Here is a 24559-nt window from a genome sequence, read left to right as displayed (position 1 = left end):
TTATGCGAGTTTGTATCCTAGCGGATCTCACGTATGGGAAAGTCAACTGTTCTGAATATAATTATATCCCTTAATGCAGACTATCTCTATATATTCAATGTATCCTCGAGATCAAGTTAACTTTCAGAGAGAGAAAATATAGCTTCTCTGGTCCCAATTAGTTAAAAAGACTAAAATGTCACTACTGATTTGTGAGACATGAAAACAGAGATTTTAGTATATATATGCAAGTGTTGAACCAGTACGAATGTGTAGTACAATTCGGACTCGTATATAAAGCAGCATCGATAATATTTTGTTTGGGTTAGTGGACTTTATTTTTTGGATTTAACGTCGCACCGACACATGATATGTCATATGGCGACTTTCCAGCTTTAATGGTGGAGAAAGACCCCAGGTGCCCCTCCGTGCATTATTTCATCACGAGCGGGCACCTGAGTAGAACCACCGACCTTCCGTAAGCCAACTGGATGGCTTCCTCACATAAAGAATTCAATGCCCCCAGTGAGGCTCGAACCCACATCGATGAGGGGCAAGTGATTTGAAGTCAGCGACCTTAACCACTCGGCCACGGAGTGGACTTGCTGTGGCATATGCGTGTTCGTTTGTATAAATTCTCTCTGCTATATAATAATTTATAATTCGAGCTTGTATCCTAGCGGATCTCACGTATGGGAAAGTCAACTGTTCTGAATATAATTATATCCCTTAATGCAGACTATCTCTATATATTCAATGTATCCTCGAGATCAAGTTAACTTTCAGAGAGAGAAAATAAAGCTTCTCTGGTCCCAATTAGTTAAAAAGACTAAAATGTCACTACTGATTTGTGAGACATGAAAACAGAGATTTGAGTATATAAATATATGCAAATATTGAACCAGTACGAATGTGTAGTACAATTCGGACTCGTATATAAAGCAGCCTCGAAAATAATCTTTTTGGGTTAGTGGATTTGCTGTGGCATTCGTATAAATTCTCTCTACTATATATATATATATATCAGACAAGGGAAATAACATGAAATAGACAATAATTATGAAATGTCGTTAAACTCTAAAATACATCAATTGCGACTTGAGCTCAAAAAAGAATTTGAGAATTGTTTAAAGAGTACTAGTACCACATTTAGGTAGTTGTAAAGTATGAAAACATGATTTCGCACGCGTTATGTACAAAACATTTCTTCAATATGCTGATAGCTTAAATATAAAAAAATAAAATAAATTTGATGTTATAAACTATTCTTTTTGACTTACCTTTTATGTGCATTACAAAGTGTCAGAAATGAAATATATACCAAGCTTTTGAATTATTGGAAACTATTGCTATGTCGGTGCAGGTTCAAATCCTGACAAAGCGCACAACCATAACAATTGGCTTTCCGAAAAAAGTATTACTCTAACGGATACGAACTCTTACAGAAAAGGCACACTGTTGTGTTATAATTTCCACTGTTGTTATAATTTTAAAAGTGGAAAACAAAAACATTCATATTCTTAAACACGTAATGAAATTTAAAACCTCAATTTATCTAATAAATATTTTCCTTTTCTTTTGGTAGAAAATATCTCGAATGGATTTGTGCATAGTGGGGATGATATGTAACTGTATACTCACTGAAATTTTCAGGTATTGAACTGTAGGAAGCAGAACCAGTATCAGGAGCGATGTATGGACTACTTGCTTGCGCGCAACCTGACCGGTAATGAAAATCACATTATGAACATAAATCAGCCATATAAAGCAGTATCCAGCATCTCGCAAAAGGCTTTAAGGTATTATGTCAGTACAATTGTGTCACCCCGAAATATTTCGAACTAAATTGCTCACCAGTTCCATGTTTTGATATCTGTATGTTCACAACAATGAATAGTGACTGTAACAATTGAATTACTATTATTGAAGTGATACAATAAAAGGCATATATCTTCTTTTTAAATGTATGTTATATGTTAAGGTATCCGATCAACAAACAGGTAACCTTTTGAAATCATTTGAAAAAGTTTTGTCTGCTGAACAAGAATTAGTAAATAAAACGACCATAAATAATATGCATAAATCACTACAGACATGTTTTTTTTTGACATCGAAATGATAACCTTTACATGTTATAACTGAATTTCTATCGAAGCATCACTGAAGACTATAAACTTTTTAAGGAAAAAATAAAATTCTATAACATATTTTTGTCATGTAATTTTTATTTTCTTTTTCAGTAGACAATATACTTTCAAATGATACCAAAATTATATGAGCTTACCAGACATCAATATTTGATATATTTTAATAGCGCTGTTGTATAGGACTTGCTTATTTGGGGATATAATACATTATTATTGCATTGAGGCAAGGCAAAAATTATAGTTCTTGGTTACCTATTCAACTTCGCGTCCTGGAGTAATGTTGGGACATTATTAAGTATACCATCACTAGCCTACCATTTTACTTTCCTGACATCCTAAATTCCTATCATCATACTATCCTACCATCCAACTATCTTACCATACCAATATCCTACCATCCAACTGTCCTACTATTGTATGGTTGGATAGCCATAGTAAGAAAGTATGATGGCAGTATATCATTCTATTATTCTACCGGCGCCACCCTACCATCCTACTCCCCTACCATCGCAACCCTGCCATCACACAATACTACTAACCTTCCATCGTCGTGGATTAGTCCATCTCTTCAATTTTAAATTTTGTGATGATATGCGAATGTGTTTTCATCGCACCAAAAAGGGATGGATTAATCCGTCTCTTACTGTCAATAGTAACTTTGCATATAGAATTTTTGTAAATTTGCTCGAAGAACAGGTGGATTACTTCATGTCATTTGAGACAGATCCATCTTTTTCAACCAATATTAGCATTTTCACGTACAAGGTTTGGAACCATGCTCAAAAATCGACGGAATCACCTATGTCTTTAAATTTTAGACCGTCCAACGTTTTCATTAACATATACGAAGCATGGATCCATCTTTTCGTATCAATATCTGCATTGTATGTAGATCTCTGAAAAACTTGTAACTTCACTCTTCTCATTGTAAAGTAGTTACACTTTTACCAAATGGCAGTGGTGTGCAATTTATTTCAAACCGTTGCTGTTTAAGTAAACATGATAATTTTTATTAAATGAAAAAAAAAATCTTACAGGTTGGTTGATTTGTTTACCCTTAGGTCAGAAAATGTAAGAATAGAAAATGGAGTTTTAATAGAATCAAGTATATATAATAACAATTCCATAGAAATGATAATTTAAGTCTAATAAAAAAGGATCATTTACTACTCTTTTTCAGATTAATATTTTGCAACACGTTTATTTTAAACAACAACAAAAAATCAGTCACAGTACTCTCATACTAGTTTACAGTTAATAAGTTGGAATATGCATATGGAGAAGCAAATTATCACATTATCAATATGCCGGCAGCAGTGTGTAAAATTGCGCATAATATGTTAATATAAAGAACAAAAATTAGCTTAGCTATTGTTTATAGTGTAAACGAACAAAGAGGGAAGATTCTAAATATATGGAATCGTCACAAATGGCAATAAAGAGCAAAAAACGTTGACAAAGACAAATCAGATACTTTCAATAACACTGTATTAAGTTGTCATGGGCTGAGATAAAAGTACACATACCTATAAAGATAAAAGTGATAAAAATCTCTTTTCGTCTTATCAAGTCCATATTATCTGCCTGCTTTATGAGGATGCCCCTGAAAATTATTACCGAAAATTGTCTCTAATTATATAGCGATCTCGCAAAAACATGGATATATTTTATAACTGGTAGGTGCTTTAATGTCACTGATGTGAAGTTTGCATTGTACAAACATTAAAATCATTATTATTGTAAGAAACAAATAATCTTTATAATAAAAAGTATTAATTTTGTAACGAGCTTTTTAAAATTTCAACGTTTACTTTAATTATAAAAGCAATTTACCTTTATGGTCTTTTTAATATCCACACCTTGTTATGTTCATTTCATTGCTCACATATTTGTAAAGATGGATCAGTTATCAGTTATTGATAGGACATCATGTCGGCCATAGCGCATTTAAGTGATAAGCGTTATCTAAAACTTGTATAAAGTAATAATTTCAACAACGAATATTTGTGACACTTTTTGCTTACTTTGCACAAATACGTTGATAATACCGGATAAACGATGTGATATCAGTCAGTGCTACCAATGATTAATCGTTATCAATATGAAGTTAAGGAGGTAGGTTACCTTCATATTTGTATGTGCGCATGTCAAACCGGAAGCTAACGTGACGATTAACGACGACGTTTACGACAAACTAAATGTGTTTGTACATTCATTCTTCTGAAAACAAGTCATGAACCTGTCTTCGATCTGATGCTTTATGGTTTAATAATACAGAAATAATGAATACATTGCTGCAGAAACGCTTCAAATTGCATTAAAATGACGTCATTGACGTCATGACGTTACGTGTCAATTACCGCGCAAAATTAATAGCTTTTGAAAGTACGTAATTCTGTGCATTTTCTTTATTTTAACTATTTTCAAATAACCATTATTTGCTGAAATATTTTTATGAGTCTTGCTTCTTTTATGTAGTTATATTGAAATGTTATGCGGAATGTAAGAAAATGGATGATGGTAACCGATGTTATTTGGAATATAGTTGGGTGAAAGGTTACTTGTTACGGCCATTTTCAAATAAAAAATCTAGCAGTTTGATTTCTATTTTTCAGGTTCCGTTGATAATTTGAAACTTATATACTTTAACTACGATCTAAAATTGTTCAAATTTAAGTAGAAAATTGTGTTTTTTTAAATGAAATTGATGTTACCATGGAAACGAAGCCCGTGACCTATGTATTTAAATGTAAAATTCAAAAAATTTTCTATAAGAAATTATGACAAAAAGCAAGATACAAGCTATTTAAACATCCCTGTTACCATGGTTACTTTAAACCTTGAGAAAAATAGGGTACCATGTAAAGTGCTTGGTATTTTGCTAATAATATTACCCAAATATTCCATGTTGGTCATTAACAGCATGACACTGAAGCCATCGAAAACCCTTATTTTTATACATAGTTGTTTAAAAATGAGAGAAAATGCGTTACCATGGAAACACAAGACCCGCGACATATACATTTTAAGCTTATATTAGAAAGCTTACGTGCAAACTAGTAAAATTATCAATTATGCAGACTTCTACGGATATCAATGAAATTAAAATACACTGAAAAGTAATAAATATCCGTATTTTCCTTCTTTCAATATGAAATACCTTTGGAGGGTCATGTTCTTCAAACCTTGATAAAAATTGAACTTGAAAGGAAGGAGAAAAACGACATTGAGGTTGTAGCAATTAAAACTTCATATTACACGAAATACAAAAAATTCCTGCGGTTCAACTAATTTGACTTTACCCTTGTAACAAGGTAACCTACCTCCTTAAGAAGATAAACGGGGATTATATTGCAACCAATATATTTTTAAATTATTAACTTCCTCTTTGATTTTTTTCGACATGTGAAATATGGAAATTTTGTTCCTGTTTGGATAGAGTTAGATCGACACAATTTAGGTCGGCGATTTCTTCAGCTTTGGATGGTCCGGAATGACCTGGAGGACCCTCCGGGTTTTATTTCTATATCAGACAGACAACTGGGTAGATGTACCTTCGTTCCATTAGCCCGTTGGAAGAATTCATGACATGAAAGAAGTCTACCCCTCAAACGTAGTTTCAAACCCATACATCAGTGAGGGACAAGTGAATCGTAGCCATTGACCGTAACCATTTGGCCGCGGTGGTCCCGCACAATATATACACAACCAATAAGCTGATAAGAAATTGTTTCTATTGTGCAATATATTTAGAAGCCTGAACTTTAACTGTAATCTGTTTTCTTCGTTAGCTGATATCTTATTCACTGTTTTAGAATATATTATTTTGCCAGGCTGTCCATAGTGATGATATATACCGCCTACGCTCTATAAGATGATAAAAAGTTTACTATATACACCTATATAAATTCTGTAAAACATCGGCGTGTATTTCACAGTCAATTAAATATGAACAGACAGAAAACATCCGTATTGTACCTTTTAAATCCCTTATTGTACCTTTTGTATTGTATGCTGTCGGACTACTTTCATTATTATGCATGACCTGACACAGTTCTATAAATAGCCCACATAAAATCTTCACTTCGTTCCATTTTGATAACGATAAACACTGCAGATTTCGTTCAATAACAAAACAACAAACAAAAAGGTAGAGGTATATAATAAAAGGGCCATTATAACAGTAGCTCGATCTGGGATTTTGTATTCGGCTCCCGTGGAATTTTGAAAGGTCGGATCACACTCGGCGCTTGCGCGCTTCGTGAGATCCGATCTGGCAAAAATCCACTCGAGCCGAATACAGCATCATAGATCGAGCTACAGTTATAATAACCCTATTTTATTTGCTCAAATATCGTATAGAAAGCGAACTAAAATTTGACAAATTAATCATTATGCGCAAGGAATTACAATTGTTGACCCGAAGTAAATTATCACCAGCATTTCAAAAATACACGTGCATGTACTGTGATCATGCCGAACTCAATTGGATGAGGACCGGTATAAAAGTTTGCATATATTTTGTTACGTTTATTCAAATGTTATGTTAATATGAAAGAAGAAGAATTATGGTATAAGAATTTGGTTGTTTAACCTTAGTAGAAACAAAAAACTCTTAATGAGTGTAGAAAAGTAGTTGTGTCAAGCTAATCAATGCTTCATTTAAGAAATAATTCATAGCAAAACCGTGTTTTAACGCTATTTATACACGACCGGCGGTTATACGTCAAAATTGTTAATTCACGAGTCGCGTGTGAATATGACGGGGTAATAAAATGTTGTGAATGGAGTCCTATGTTGGTTGGTACATTATAAAATAATGTTATAGTTCTGTATATATCCAAGTATCTTTCACATTAAGGACTAGTGCGGTACATAGAATGAATACTTACACACTTAAACTTTCTTTGTATGGCAAGTTTAAAGGGAGCGTACTTAAACATGTGTCATTTCTCATTAATCGACAGTTACTTCCTTTACTGTCCTCTGCGTTTTCTTGCAATTTAATAATTTAACCTGTCATATATTCGTGTTTTATGATATCAGAATTAATTGTATTAAATGTAGATTTAGATAATGTTATTTTGAAAAAAAGATAACTCGGCATTCTATAAAACATCACTCACTGTGGGGAATCACATGATCAAAATAATCTTCAAACCAAAAAAAAAAAAAACAACAACAAAAAAAAAACAAACAAACAAACAAATATTTTGAAGAACATGAATAAATTTCCTGCCATGATAAGATATGAAAGTTAAACATAGTCTAACATATGACTAATGATAATTGTTAAATTATTATGTAGTTGACAATAATGATAGATATCCAGTACTTACAAACACTAAGGAAAATAAGAAGTCTCAGATTTTTGAAGTGTGTCAGATAATCAGAAGGTGATTTTGATTGAAATCTATGTAGTTTTAAGATACATATATGTTGCCATATGATAGGCTATATTTAAGATTTACAGCAACTGTTGCTTCAATATTATCCTATATTATCGATAAATTTATTTTGGTTTAAAGATTAATTTGATCATGTGATCACCCGCAGTCAAGTTAATACTATAATAATGTAATAATAATAATATGTATAATTAATATTATACTGTATTAAAATAAATTTGACATAACAGTGTCATTTGGATTGCATTGCTCTTCATGGTTTATAAAGGTAGCCATAAAAAAGCGAACTGAGCGGACATTTCTCAAATATTTCAGATTTAAGTACGGCGGTAAAGTTTTGGGATAAAATCGACGTCCCTCGATTATTAACATACAATAAACAAGGAGTCGACATACTCACAAAATATGTGTAAGTTTGCCAAACTAGTTATTTCCATTTGTTATAATATTAAGCGTTTATAAATGTCATGATATACCGTATTAGCTATAGATTTAATCCGGGATTCTATGAAAAGCAAGAGGGACATGAATAATTTGTGACAAATATGACAATATTAACCCGAATTGCAATAATACTAGGAATGTTTTCAAGGTTTTTGCTATGTTATATTATTAAGAATATTTCACAATTTAGCTTCAGTAACAGTTCCTGCTACCTGTTTAACTGATTTTTGACGTCGCATATTGTTTTGTGGAAAAGAACTATTCATAAATAGTTTTCAGGAACAGTCACCGGAAAGAACAAGAAGCGGCGACGAACAGTCATTTCAAAGTGGTATACTATAGATACTTTTTACACGAAAGAACTTTATTTTATGTATAGTATGAGTGTTTGACTTTAAAACATTGTACATTATTTTTTATATAGTAATAAAAAATAATACTAATTGCAATACACATTAATACCTTTTTACTCGTTATATTCTTTGTGATAAGATAATTTTTACCACCAGCAGTATGAATAAGTATCAAAATATACGTTTGTGTTATACAGGCAGTGTTTCCTTCAAATCATATTTTATATATTTTTTGTTTATTTACATATAGCAGGAAGACAGAAATGTTATTCTGCAAACATTGTAAGTTTCAATTAAAGCTGTCTCAATACACACTGCTGATAATGAACATTTACTGTACATTTTATGCACTGTCGAAACCTTCTCCAACTATACTGACTTAATCAACACATAAATCTACATGAAAGGTAACACGTAATTAAAAGTGGAAATACTGTTTAAGACGCATGTATTGTAACCTTTTTAAGTCGTACACTAATGGGTTAGATTTATTTTTGTAATAATGTGATAAGTTACATCATTTGAACAGAGTTTTCTTTTTTTGGTGTTTGCTATCAATAAAAACAAATACATGTATGTTACAACAAAAAATTGGCAGCCGGCATTTTAGTGTCTTTGTTTACAAAGAGCATTTCAATGTGTTTTGTCCACTTTCAGTCACTTTACTATGTACTACACTTGTTGAGCTAAAACTTTACTGCATATATGATATATGTAAAAAGTCTTTGGAATAATGACCGACCAAAAGACGATATTCTGTTGAGCAATGCATCATTGGCAACGGAAAGATAATGTACATATAAAGACTTGCTTGCTGGTCACTAGTCAAATCCATTGCTTCAGTTCCGAATGATAACACGTCGCTATTTGACCGGCAAGTCATTCAATAAATATTTTATAACAAAACAACTGAAATAAAGTTTAATGTTTTTCATTCATGTTTTAACTTTATTCCAGCAAAATTAAGGGTTAAACCATAGACCAGGATAATAGCACAAAATATGGACTTGCGATAATCATAATTAAGAAGTCTTGTAACAATGAACAAAGCCTATGAAGTAAAAAGAAAATGTTACAATCAGAACTGAATAAATTTGTTTATTGCAACAATATACATATAATAAACTAATTGTTTTCATTGTCATCATGCTACTATTTCATAATAGTTACAATGAACCATGCTATAATGCATCATATATATACAATGCACTTAAAATAGTCTACTTAATTAAGTAGTACAATCTCTAAGAAGAACCTTTTGGAGCAAAAAACGCAACCGATAAAATATTCACAAGAGGTAATAAACTTATAACATCCCTTATGCACCGCGTCACCCAATATTCTGCAAACACACAAAACATCTGGCGCCGTATCTAAAGAAATTTTGTTATGCAGAAACATTAAATGAGCCCAAATGCTGCAGGTACACTTCCTTGACATCAGTTAGGTTCTAGGGATTGGTCATGTGATCAAGGCGGCAATGTTTGATTTTTCTCTGTGTGTGCCGAAAATTCGAAATGATATGGTTTAGTAACAATTTTTGAGGTTGGAATTTTGTACTGGATGTAGGAAAGGGATTAATGAAACAATTTGAGATGTATGATTTGACATCATATTCAATTGTTGAATTGTGTTTTTTTGAAAACGAAACAATTTCACGTTAGCTTTACGCACCAGTGGGCACAACACAATACTGTAACAGTGCATATACACTCTTGACGATCTCTATATACAGTCTGTTTCCAAAAAAAGCATTACATATGTCCCATACTGATTCTACACCCGAGCCAAACACGAATAAAAAACGTTTTTTGTCTTCGCCATCCGAAAGTTTCGACTCGAAGAAAACTCGCACTCTACTACAAACTATGGATGACGATTCAAGTACAACAAATGTGTCATTCAGCCAAGAAGACCTTACGAAAATTGCTGAAGTGTTAAAGTCTTCATTTCAAAACGATATTTCGGAAAAAGAGGCAGTAAGCTTGTCTGTGAAATCTATTGTCGATGGTGTTCTTTCGGGGCTTCAGAAGAAAATAAATTCACCAGAAACAGAAGACCTGCAATTAAAGCATGATAATGAATATAGCCGTAGCAATGATGTTCGAATAACTGGAATACCTGAATAAAAAAACACGACAATACCGATAACATAATTCTGGAAACGTGTAAAAAATGAATGTCAAAATGGATCTTTCAGAAATTGACCTATGTCTCCGTGTGTTTAGACCGAATCAACATGGAGGGCCTAGACCTATAATTGTTAAATTTACTGGGCTCGTCAACACATGTACACGACAAGGGCTTCCCTTAAAAACGAATGGTTTATCTGGTACATATGTAAACGAGGATCTTACGAAACAGCGCAGTTTTGCCTTCTACACTGCTAGAATACTGGTCAAACGTAAAAAAAATCGACTGCTGCTGGACATCAGATGGTGTTGTTTTAGTGCAGGACATTGGTGGAAACATTTACCATATAAAAGCAGTGACGAGCTGGTAAATTTCGAACAAGACTGAAAGTGAGTGTTATTGTAACTTTTTAAGTACACCCTGTAGCCTCAATGTGTAACAGATCATTTATTGTGGGGTCGTTGCTATAACCGTTTTTATTGATAAGCTACTGAATATATATCCATATTTGTAACGTTTTGTATATAAAGGTATAATCTTGACACATATTTACCATTACTTTTGCACGTTGTTTAACTATTTCGTATTTTTGTACACACAGTGTGACAGATTTGATAACATAGGTTATCATTTCGTCTAGACATTCATAAAATTTTACGAACCTAATGGCCGCATAACTATAATCTATTTAAAGCATTCATGATTTTGACTGTATATGTTTTTTTTAACTAATATGTATTCATTGAGCTCATTCCATCAGTGCTCGCTCATATGTAACGAATGCCTTCTCTTTTTATGGTTAGATTTTGTCACATTCCATGCTTGTTTTTGGTAGATCTAGTATACTTGTACTAATATCAAGTTGTAATTCATTGCTTCAATTTCAAATACTATATATATATATATATATATGCCTGAATGACCACGTTTGAAATACTGATCAATTTTTGTGACGTTTAACATCAGTCATGATTTTTCTACTATACTTGTACTTTATCATATAACTATTTGGTATTTCTGTTAGTGAATGACCATTTGTTAAGGAAGTGTTTAGTGTTTTTGATTATCTGTTTTAGGCTTAATTTGTTTGTAGCTGTTGCTTTGATGTTTATTTTCATTTTTAACCTTATTTCGTTTACAAGAACCTTCAGTCGGTGGCTATCTACCATCCGAGCTCTTTTGATGAAATTTAACCAAAGTACAATTCATTGAAGTGACCGATTTGGATTTTTTTTGTAAAATATCGACAGCTCGATCGCGTTGCTCTTGTGTCAATTTCACCATGATATGTGTTTTTGGGCTGTCATCATGGGTTGTTTAGGGCTGTCATCAGTAATGCCAAAAGTGTAGACGAACATGTGCATGTTGGTACAGATGCCATGCAAGTGCAAAATATTAAATATTGGTCAAAACGCCGAATGCAGTTACTTTGGCCATGAGTCGGCCAAAAATATAGAGAATAATTACCTGCAGTACATGTATCTATTCAAATGTCGGTATGTGTAATTTCGTGTGATTACAATGCATTATTTACAAAATGGTAATACAATATATAAACTGACCGATTAGGACATTTGATGAGTGTATTCTGTCCAGCGCATTGCATAATTATGTGAAACTTTCACTTTACTCTATTTAGCTGGTCATATTTTATAGTCAAATTATAAAGGATTTTATTCACGCATTCATTGCATTTACAAAGAGGCAAATAGACGACCAAATCCCGATCTATGCCGCTAGGGAAGGTTCCGACAGTGGATTCCCGAACTTTTTGATAGATGGTCTTATTATTTATAATCGGCTGATAATATTTAGGTAGAATCGCTTATCTAAAGGTTTTGATTATTACTTTTGTAGGTTCTGTTTTCATACTTGTGTGTTAATATTATAGGGTCACTTTTGTTATTTGTATTTAAGGGAAATATTTTGTGTTTTAAGAGATAAGCCTTCAAGTCTTAAATTATTAAGGTCACTATAATTGTGAAAGGTTGATCAATCAAATTTTACGGATAACACTTTGGGTTTACTTCTAGTGAAATTTTCATAAATACATTTATAGCTGAAATTTTCCTTTAATCGAATAAAAGTCATAAACTGTTTATCAGCTTGGTTCTTTCTTTGTTGACTGGATTTTGAATGGATATACCCAGAGTCGAACCTAGGGGACAGTAACCGCCTGTGTTATATCACAGCAATACTAATTGCCAGGGTAAGACAGGGTTTGAATCCCAGTAGGATAAGATTAACATACCGAACACAGGTTGAACTCGAGAGACAGAATCATTCTGCTGGTGTGAGGTCATATACCCATTTGGTCTTGCCCTGTATGTCCTACCGGCCATACAAACACTTGCTTGACCCCTGGCGGTACAAGTCCCCAACACAAAACGGTTACATATCATTATAATTATATTTTTCTTGAGTAATATTTTGAGGCCATATTCCTCCAAAACCCAGGCTTCGCAGTAGTTGTTTTTTAAAATCTCTAAATATGTTCAGTCTGTCAGTCGTTTTGATAGTCCAATATTTCAATCAAGAAACTACGGCATCGGGCTACACTTTGCCTTTTTCCGGAATTCGACACTTCAACACTTTGTTGATTCCTTTGATAATATATTGCACATCGATCAAGGTTAAATATTTATTGTTTAAACATAAAAAGAAACCAGCAAAAACTTGGTCGATGTTGATTTTGATATCGAGTAACTTGCACCTGGTTTAGCATCTGTACGTCGTGGGCCGAAACTGAACGGAACATGTTTACGTACAAATCTCGTGCATTAAAGCTGATGAAATGTTTTGTCAGTATTCCTCAGATCGAAACAAAAATCCCTGTTTTTGTGGAGTCTCTGATCATGATCACACAAAACAACAATGTTTTTGATATTGAACGTACACTTAGGAATACATACGTGCATAATACTTGATGTATTGTCACAGAAACAGTACCAGCATTTTATTAACGTACGCATTCGTTCTCTTAAATGGATACTTCGAGATCTGGAGCACTCGACCCAATGACAAATACAGTGGTTGAACTCAAATACAGCTGGGTTTAAATTGATTTGAACCTTTTTTTAACATACACAATTTGAATATATCGTTTTATTGTTATCTCCCTTTTCAAGGAAGAGATAGTAGCTTAAGTTGTTTACAATGGCGTTGAAATACATACTCTAGCCTTTCATCAAACCTTTCGTTACGGAGACAGAATGCATGTTCACAAGGCATAATGTATGTCAGAGTAAATAGGGATTAGGTTCAACATCTTAAATTACTAGTATATCATTACAAAGAAATTTCGGATGTTAATGGCATGACTAGAAGTTCAAAATAAGTGTAATTTAAAATTTCTAATACTAAACTAGACAGCCAAACCCGGGGATAGTTTGTATGAGCTCAACATATGTCACGACCATAACTTCTCATATGACAGCAGTACTGGTTTTTGCAGGAAACGGACTCGAGAGTGGTTCAAATAAGCTTGAAGGGTCAATCACAATCGTGCTAAAATGAATTAGTATAAACTAAACTTTAATGTGAAACCAAAAATTGTACAATGAAGAAAACAAATGTAATTATCTTGAAAGGATTTTAATTTTGAGAGGTTGCAATAAAAGCCACCGCGAGATGTAATTCAGTATAATCATTGGTATTTAAGTATTGGTATTGGTAACCTGTGCACGTGTAAAAGACGAAGACGCTTCTTTCGAGTGTCAGTCGGCGGCTCCCCTGCCACGTCTTCTTAGGAAAACACTTCTACATGTTTATTTTTCACAGAATCGGCTGCAAAAAATATGAGTATCATCATATGAAAATCTACAAAAATGTAGAGGTGGCTCTGAATATATTCAGACATGTATATGATATGTTTCGGTCTGATTATCTATTTATCTAAAATGTTTTCGCTCATTTCAAAGAACAATGGCTCCAGTTTAGGTAGCTTTGACACAGGTATTCCCCAGGACAGTGCAGACATACACCCCGTCAGCACACCCTTCTCCCAGCAACATACATATCTTATACTTAGTGCACAGAACATTAAATCTACCAGCTGATGTCATTTCAAGAATGTTGAGAGCACAGAGAAGAAAAGAAAACACTTAAGATCGAGGACAAAATGTTATTGCATTCCAAGACGGAAATGAAACATGCTTAACAGGATAGGAACATCTTCGCTGCTAATACATGTTGCGAAATCAACGCCCCCCCCCCTCCCCCCCCCCGCATATGTTTCAGCGTAAGTGAATTATACAGATATATAAAACGCACTCCATGAATCCTAAGGATCACACAAAGTGCAAGTACAGGCACTGCACCAGATATAGACAACTACTTTAAGGAGATCGTTTAGGTGAATAGAACGTTACCATGCATGCAAAATCATAGCAAACTCAGTTTAACTGCTTATGAGAGATATTCAAACGTGAACACTATTCACGCTTCCTATCACAGGCTTTCTATTGGGTATTAAACCGATTGCTACTTTATATACACTATACTTACAATGACATCGTCATAAATAGATATGGATTAATGGCACTCGTAAATATGTAATACCCGCACCAATAACTGTGAGATTTTTCGCATAGTTGGCATCGATAATGTAATTGATTTTGTCTGTGACTTCTAACAGCTGGAAAACAAGATGCGGTGCCCAGCTTGCTATAACAATCAGACGCGCAACAACCTAAAGCAATAAAAGTTGTAATAAAGAATGTAAATGTAATCATATATAACAGATGCCGAGTAACAGTCTTTCTTTAAAAGAATATTGTACTCATACTGATTCGTTTTCAGTTCTGTATCATATAACGATCCTGTTCATGACGTCAGTACCAAATTTGAAGTCGTCGTTTATAATGTATGCCATCAACTTGATTTTCTTCATGACATGTTTGTATGTATACCACGAAGACGGATAAAGTAGATAGTTAGTGCAAAAGATTTATGTTGTTTACGAGTTTTGACCATATATTGAAAGAAAAAACATTGACAGTAGTAAATATATGTAAAGTCCCTTAAGGGGACGCATATTGCTACATTCACAGTTCATACAGAAATGAGGAAGGGGTGCATATTCAAGAAATTGATGGTGGGAAGATAAAAAAAAATATTCCTAAACTGATATAATACTGACGGACACCTGTACTATTCAGTACTTTTTGGATAAGGATGTGGTACTATGAATGTAATAGAAACACAGAGGACTTTGTGAAAGTACATTCAACACAAAATATTAAGCTTTTGTATAAGGAAATAACAGGCTTTTTTACAATACCAGTGTTACAAATAATGTTGAAGGGATGAGATTTTCTTTCTAACGCACCAGGTTTGCTTAAACATGTAAAAAGTTAACGCCACGTCATTTCAACTCGGGATGGACGCCATCTTTCACATTGATAAAAATGTAAACAACAAAATCAGAGTGGGATTAGTATTGCATGGGCATAACATGACATCCACAATGAATACCTTAGAACAGATATCTAAGATGCTACACAGGTCTAGTGGGTTAAATGTATAACGTCGATCACTTTAAATACAATGTAGATCTTGAAAAGATGGTTAATTTAAATTTATTTAATGGTTTTTAATTTTCCCACGACTTCTCGGCGATTCACTGCAAAAAGTATTACTGCGCCGGACGAACGGTAACTCTAATAAACAACGGGAGACAACTTAGGTGTCAGCACGTGTATGATTTTTTAAAAAAAAACATGTCGATGATTATAATTTCTTATCAAATAACGACTCCTATTCAGATATTCGTGTTTAATATCAGAAAATTATTAATTTCTATGGACATTTATCAAAAAATATTGCTTACAGTGGACTACTTTGCGCATCAAACTCGTTTCCGCTTCAGTTGTGAGGCACTTCCGTTATACTTTTTGACAACAATAACAAAACACAAAATGAATCAATAAAGTCACTTGTAAACCGACTGCTACTTAGATCAGTGTAAGTGTAGTTGTTGTTACAACATTATACTTGTTCATTACGTTATGAGATAAAGTTTTTCTTGAACTGCATATTCAATTAATTACGTTTAGATGATATTGCATTACAACTTGTCTAACGCCGTTTTTTACGTGAATGACAGCAGTCTCGTGCAACTCGTGCAAACAGACTTATGAAAAGTATGGTGGGGAATTCAAGGACAAATTATAAATGACATTAAAATGAGGATAACTGTATATCCGTCCAGTTTCGATCATTGACATTCCTGCTGTGTATTAGTAAGTTTTGTGAATAAGATTAGAATGCTATTTTTGCACATATACACATTGACTGAACCTCTCAACCAAATGTCATACCTTATTTTAGGGATTTTTAAGACAATATATTTTCAAAAGCTTGTTGAATGTGTTTTGATATTTAAGTGCATTGTAGTTTATGAATACCAAGTTGAAAATTAATAATGGAACCATTTCTAGGCCCTTATTGTAAGGCACTCGACTTCTGTAACGATAAATGTTTAATGTATTAAGGGGAATATACTGTTTTAGTTTTGGAATGTGGCATTCCTTGACCACCATATCTTTTCATATGCAGTACTTTGTAAACAAACTAAATAATGTGTTTTAGCTTAAATATGCAAAATGAAAATAAAGACAGTGAACTTATTTCACTTTTTTCCTTTAAATTAGAATCTTTAGGATATTGATAAATGTTTGGACAAGGTAAAGCACTATTATTTTCGCACAAAAAATATTAATTGTTGACTTTGAATGTACACAATTATTATTATTATTATACCAGATATATATAGCGCCCTTTTCATGATCAATTCCTCGTTCAAAGGCGCTTTACATAGTTCAAATGCAGCCACACAGGGCGCATAATTCATCCTCTACTAGTACAGACACAGAGCGATCTGACCAGAGGGACAGAGTGAGACAAAGCCCCCACGACAGAGAGATTAGAAATCAGATACAGGCTTGTCCGGCTAACTTAGCCTAGCTCGTTGCGAATAGACAGCCTGGTTCTTTAACGTGCCCAGTGTATAGCACTGATACACGCAAGGATTGCCTGGGTTCCTGACCAGTACACCTCTAGCTAGGTGGGAAACACTGAAAAGCGTTTCTGAAAATTCCCGAGTAGCTGCCGGGGATCGAACCCCCAACCTCAAGATTGGAAGGCCAGTGTGCAAACCACTGAGCTATCCGTCCACAATAAGTCATATGTACTTCAACAATAACTTTCTTGTTTGAGTTTTTCTCATTTTTATTTTAGTGAGCAATCCTTTGTGTACTTATAACAGTTGAAACAGTATCCATTTCATGTACCAAAACATTTTGCAGGTAAATTTTATCATACCCCACCCACTTTATTTCTAATTTCAAAGTCTGCGTCCCCTTAATCTTCTAGTTTTGGTTAGCAGAAATGTTTGAAAGTACTTTCTGTTCAAATGGGTGTCAATCTCCTGATTCACATGACATTGTCATGAATTCAACTCCCGGATAACGCGGCATTTAACCACAATCTAAACAAACTTTCAACTTGGCGTGAGTACTGGACTGATATCCAGAAAAAATAATGAGCAAATGTAATTGACGTAACTTGAGAGGATGGTTTCTTCAGCTGGCGAAAAGTATACAAGTAAAACAGATTACTTCTAGTTTATACAATTTTCTCATGGTACATCCGTATCTAAGTGGTTTAGATTTCTTATTAAGTTTGATTTCTGATTACGGCTGAACCAAGACTCGTTCAGATTGTCAAAAGAGGGCACTGGTCTTTGGTTATACCAAGCTGTCATAATCTAAAGTTTTAGGTGCTGTTTGTGCTTTGCTTTTTTGTTTTAGTTAGTGTAACATAACTCCAACATTATTATTGGTCAAAAGAAGTCTTCCAGCTTTTAACGGTAGAAGAAGATCCCTTGTGCCCCTGGACATTATTTCATCATAGGCGAAACTCTGTAAAACCTCTTATCTTCCGTAAGCCAGCCAGATGGCTTCCTAACATAAAGAAATTCTACATCCGAAGCGAGGTTTCAGACACGTTGCGGTGAGGGGCAAGCGATTCAAACTAAGCGACCTTAACAACTCGGTCACAGATGACCCCTATTCATGGTCGGCTTTCCAAATTACGATTGGCGGGCACTTGGGTAGAACCACCGACCTTCCGTAAGCTAGCTGGATAACTTCCTCATAGCCCCGAGTGAGACTCAAGCCCACATCGGTAAGGGGCAAAAGATTCGAAGTCAGCGACCTTAACTACACAGACACGGAGGCCACAAACTGAAGATGTTTAATGTTTAATGAATAAATTCAAATTCAGATTATGATTAAGATGATTGTAAGTTTTCGTATTTTAGCGGTCATAACTTGTAGTAACAGTCTAGTTTTAGAATTATGCAAGAAGCATTTGGTCGAGCCAGCAATTTCTGACAATAATAGTTTTAAAATTTCAATTATATACACATAAATGAACATGACAACACCCAATGGCAGCAATGTTGTTTTAAAAATTAAAATAATTTGAAAATATTTGGTAAGCAGGTATATTGATATTAAAAATGTACAATTTATATAAAAGCATTTGTAGATTACCTGCTACGCCCAGTAGAAAAACTCGGATAATTATGACATCACAATAATGAAGTTGTCTTTGTTAATATCAGAGAGGACATTCTGCTGTATGTCTCGTATTTATTCAAGAACGTCAGGTGCAACGGTATAAAATACACATACTCCTCTACATCTACACAACAGCTTTTTGATGCCATCTTTGTTTAATTTGTACACCATTGCCCATCTTCTGTACAAATCAATGGTGAATTCTTCATAATTAAGATTGCTCAACAATGACGGGTCAAATTCCTCTAAATATGGAGTGGATACCATTTCGCTGGTGTCATTATGAACAATAATTATATCAGCATCCCCAGGTGTCATATTTGTTGCATCTTCAGTATTTTCTATGGTGTAATTATTCGGCGTGTCAACTTGTGTTGGTAAAAAGACAAAATACATGTATTTACCATAAATAATAAAAAAATATCTGACCTATCCTACGATACATTCAACATAGGCAGTAGAAACACTATGCAGAGGAGCAATAATTTGTGTGGAATATTTTGCATGAGTTTGAGTGAAATACCATATCAAATTAGTACAATGTGAGTTTTGTTTTTACAATGGTAATTATTGCATTTGGTTTCTATTTGTCGTATTTTTTCACATGATTCGTCAGCTTTGACATTTGGATAAATTGTAGTTTTTAGCAATCTGGTGATCAGATCTCCAATATCAGGGACGGGTCAAGGATTTTTATTGAAGAGTGGAGGTCGGTGAATATGCTACCCGCAAATATACTGAAAATACAATTGAGCTTAATTTCTATCTTGACTTCCATAACCGGTCTTTGACCTTCATTTTGAAACATTTCCAGCACTACTAGCTAAAGAATTATACAACTAGGACATTACAGTTTACAAGAGAGGCAACCGAAAGTTTTACCAAAATGGCTTAGCCCTGCACTCCAAGGTAATACAAAATGATTTGTATCTTAAACGCAGTCTTCATTGTTAACGTAGTTTCGTTTCTTTCGTAATTGTATTAACTTTTATAAAAGTACTGATTTTGTAACTGAACAATAATCTCTTAGATATTATTTGTATTTGCTTGTTTACAAATTTTGCAAGATTGACAAATATTGTTTAAAATATTTATAAGATTTTCTCCAAAAAGTCTGAGACATAAATATAATATTGAAAGTCGCATAGAAATGGTGGAAATGTTTACAAATTTAAATTCTGTCCTCAAACGAAGAGTTGAATATCAAGCTATTTCATTTTCACAGTGATTAGTTCTGACAAAAAAAAAAAACAAAAACAACAAAAAAAAAACAAAAAAAAACAAACAAACAATATTTATGTTATACCTTAGTGAAGATTAAAACTTTACGTTGAGATAATTGCTTCCACGCAATTAAATGAAGAAATTTTACACTACATTTACAGGATCTTGGCATAAAACACTTCAATAAATTTCAGCATTTTCAGCACCTTTGATAAACAAGGCTATAAACTTTCTCTAATTTTGAGTGGGACACTCCTTCAGATTGATGAGCTTTTTTGTTGTTAAATTTAGAGAAGGTTTTTATAAATCAATAGACATAAAAACCGTCACTCAGTGAGTTTATTAGTAAACAAGGGTTGTCTGTAATATTTAAGATCAGCAGTAAAAAGTCATGCAATACTTGTAATATGTACAATTAGCTACACTTGATATAATCATACACAAATTTTCAATAAATGAATCTGACCGTGATACAATTTACTCAAAATGCATTTTAGAGGCTGTTGAAAAGAAACGTGTAGATAAAAAATAACAAAAAAAAAAGAGAAAAAAATGTTAAACGTTTCTTTGAAGTACGCCTGATGGTGTTGCACAGAAAAGGTAAATGAAAAAATCAGCAAACACGGCAACGAGTGTTCAATGGGTTAAAGCTTCAAGTTCAATAATTATGGAATTGACTTGCCTGGATTTTCTGTCTGGAACAGAAGATGTGACTCGTATAATGCGGGCCGCCCAGAAGTGTGTATTTGCAGCGTTCGAAGAAAAATTGACAGTTAAGATTTGAATTGAGTGAATTGCAACTCATTGTATCTATGTAACACTTGTGCCAGACATAACTTAATATTGCATTTATTAGGAGAGGAGACCAAATGTCACGTGTTGGAGAAATATTGTTCACGAGGCATATCTAATTTGTGCATTCTTGTGAATAGCCCTTAAATATATTAAAGCCTCGGCTCCATCAGATTGATGGGATTTAAATCTTTATCTTCTTTTGAACTTTAGCTAAACGTTAGTTTGTTGTCCTTTTTGTTTCGAAGTCAACTCAATGACATGCAGAATACAAATACTTACGAAGATGAGAATATAAAACTACAGACATTTTGCAAGTATTTGTACATATCGTTTTAGTACAAGTATAGGTTAGGTACATACTACATGTAGCAGGAAAATGTGCTTTAAATTTATACATGCATTTTAAAAATACAGCTACGCTATTTTACTGTACATGAAATGAAATATGTTCTGCTTACAGAGGGCAAAATTATCTTAGGTAAAACATGAATAACACATGAATTGGTAACAAGTTGAATCAAATATTTTCGTTTCTAGTCATGTTACAGCCAAGCAGTCATAACTCCTTTTAGGTACACGTAAATTTGAATAGCACGAAATACTGTGTTCTTGTGTAGGATGAACTTAGCGCGAGGCTTAAAGTTAATGTGGATTCAAATATTTTATAAAAAAATATGCTGAACATATATCGACACATTCCATAGTATTACAGTGACAGGCTTCAAGTGGAACCATACCTCATTTTGTCCAGAAATAAAACATGTCTTCAACTATTGCTTTCATTAGATTATTGCTTATGACAAAATAGCTCACTTTTCAACACGTGTAATGTTCTCATTTTGGTTATATATATATACAATGTATTGAGTGACTGAGAAGCCTTATTAGGCTGGGATATTGATCTGATCTAATCGTTATAAAATTGTACTGAAGCAGATGTGCTACGAGTATGATATAAAATACAACTGAAGTCCTTCCTTTTTCAAATCACATAAAATATAAGATAATTGCTGCACGAGTACCTGATATACTGAACGAATCCTGCATAGAACACACATAATCATGTTAGTGCTACCTTTTTTTAAACAGTCACAACTAATGGAACTAACTCTCTAGACTGATGACGATTTGTAACAAATCTAACGAAACTAAACACTAAAACATATTTCAGTTTCAGTTACATTAATGTCATTGCAACGAAACAAACATAGAAGCCATTCAATCTTTCACTGACAGCGTCTCGGAATACAAAGGCTTATAAATTTTCTTCATTTCTTCTGAGCGGTTTAAGCAAAGCTTAGCGAATATTGAAGTATGTACTTGTAATCAATTTTCACTGAGTCAGACTGATCTTTGCATTCATCGATGTCATCTACAGGTTAACTATTATTAAAAGCAAGTTGTAATAGCATTAAAATGCACTATTACTCACAACTCGTGAAAACATAAATTTATTCACTATACAATTTGTTTATGCCCTTCAAGAGGACACTTTATTTTATGTACATAATTAATCGTTAATTAATATTTGGAACTGGTTCAGCTTTCACAGAAAGTTACACCAGATTTGTAGGTAATCTAATACACCAGCCTTTCAAAGATTTGGCTTTTTGGCATGTTGCACATTATAATTGCTTTTCATTTAGGAAGGTGTAATTATGTGGACTTGGATCAGAGTTCAAAGAACGTATTTGTATCTTAGTTTAGTTACCACGTCCTTTTTACAATAAGGATTTTTGCGGAGCAAAAGTCGAAGTAAGCCATTTACCTTCATAAATTTCGGCTTGAAAATAGAAGACAATTTGTATTATCCAAAACGGCCAATGTACCATAATTTGTGATGCTGAACACATTTTCAGTATTCTGTTTATTAAAAGGAGAATATCTACACAGCGTTCCAAATCACCAGTGTGTTGCTACACATTGAGTGTTGTTCAATTGATTGAAATTATTATTTCAATAGCTCAGTCATGTGTCAAGAACTGTTAAACTTTAAGTTCCAAATAAGCTAATATAAACACATAAAACTAATCTTCATCTTTCTACTTCAGCTAGTAATAATTCGATGAACCACGAAGTCGTCCGTAACCGTGATTCCTTACGTGTTAATGAAATGGGATGGTAAATCATGATTGATTAATATCAACAATCTGAAAGAATTGAAATATATTCGACTGCCGAAGGATATTGACCCTACAAAAAATAACAAAAAGAACTGGATAAAATTTGTCCATGACTTCATTCAAAGCAAATGCATTAAACGTTTGTCACGAATGGACTATACTAATCCATTTCTGTTTCTGTTACCAATTTTACACGAAACACACTGAAACTGAATATTTCCAAAGAAAAATATAATGATATGTAGTTGACTTAGTCTGCCTTTTAAAGGATATAGAACTACCAATGATATTTCACCTCAGACGTATCGGATTTGCTTTTATTAAGAAGATTGAGATGACGATTAAAGAAGCCGCCTTCTAATTTTGTCATGCTTTGACGGCATCAAGTAATTTCTTTTTGTTTAGAAGCTATGATAATTCTTTCCCCAGTTTTAAACTAAATATAACACACTGTAATAGAATATTTTCCAAGAAAACAATGTTGTGTTATTACAAAACTTGTTGGAAAATCAGAGCAATTTGGTTGTTTTCAACATTTTATGTCTATAGTTAACCCCCATCCCACCCAGCCCCGCACACAGTGGTGTTTTGAACTGACCTTTTCAAAGCAGTGCCCCACTGGTTTTGTTTTGTGCTTATTGTTCAGCTGTTAAAGCTATCGGGACATACTTAATATTGGACAAAACAGACACCCTTTCTAGTTACCAATAACACTCTTAGACAAACAACTTTGTATTCAGTGATTTATTAGACATTTCTGTCATGTCAATTTCTTTATTGCAATGTATGTTGTAAATTTAATGTAATACGTAATATTTGGTGTAATTTAGAGGATGTATTTGAGAAATATTGTTCAACAACGGTGTTTTGCTTGTGTCGTCTAGCTAATTTTCTCTTAAGTACATTAAAGCGATAATAAAATTCAAGACTACTTCTCAGTGATGTGTTTTGACCGTGCTCTTCTGTGTTCTTTCTTCGTGTATCTTTTAGTATGTTTGTTACATCAATGTTGTTATCATTGGATTTGTTTGCTTAGGCGAAATACATTTATGTATATAGATACATTTACAGATACACCTTTTTCCTTGTCACTTTTCGTTTTTGGCATTTGTCCGTGTTTCTTAATACTTCATTCGAAATTTAGCTTAGCTTTAATTGTCGTTTCCTTTTTCAAGTCAAGCAAAAACAAATATTCAAGGAAATGTCAATATATATTTATCAAAACTAAACGGGATTTATTCTTTTAAACATTTAAATCATTATCAAATGATGTGCTTACAAAATGATGTTTTGAAGCACAGAGAAAACATTAGAAAACAAACTGCTCAAAGCACTTTCCCGTACATATCATTAAATATCCTCTAGAAG

The 24559-nt window shown here is 33.4% G+C and overlaps 1 protein-coding gene across 1 annotated transcript in view; it reads right to left on the bottom strand.

The window, feature by feature from the left end:
- The window catches only part of LOC128549233 (protocadherin Fat 4-like), a 34113-nt gene extending 14797 nt beyond the window's left edge, over positions 1–19316 (bottom strand). The window contains exons 1-2 of the mRNA XM_053525753.1: positions 19164–19316; positions 15025–15154 (exon numbers count right to left, since the gene is read on the bottom strand). Of these exons, the coding sequence (XP_053381728.1) occupies positions 15025–15154; positions 19164–19316 (283 nt within the window). The remainder of the gene's footprint in view (positions 1–15024; positions 15155–19163) is intronic.
- Between the last annotated feature and the right edge of the window lie 5243 nt (positions 19317–24559).

Source organism: Mercenaria mercenaria, chromosome 2 (assembly GCF_021730395.1).
Source record: "Mercenaria mercenaria strain notata chromosome 2, MADL_Memer_1, whole genome shotgun sequence".
NCBI lineage: Eukaryota > Metazoa > Mollusca > Bivalvia > Venerida > Veneridae > Mercenaria > Mercenaria mercenaria.
The sequence above is the reverse complement of the archived record's forward strand: the minus strand, read 5'-3'. Positions and strand labels throughout refer to the sequence as shown.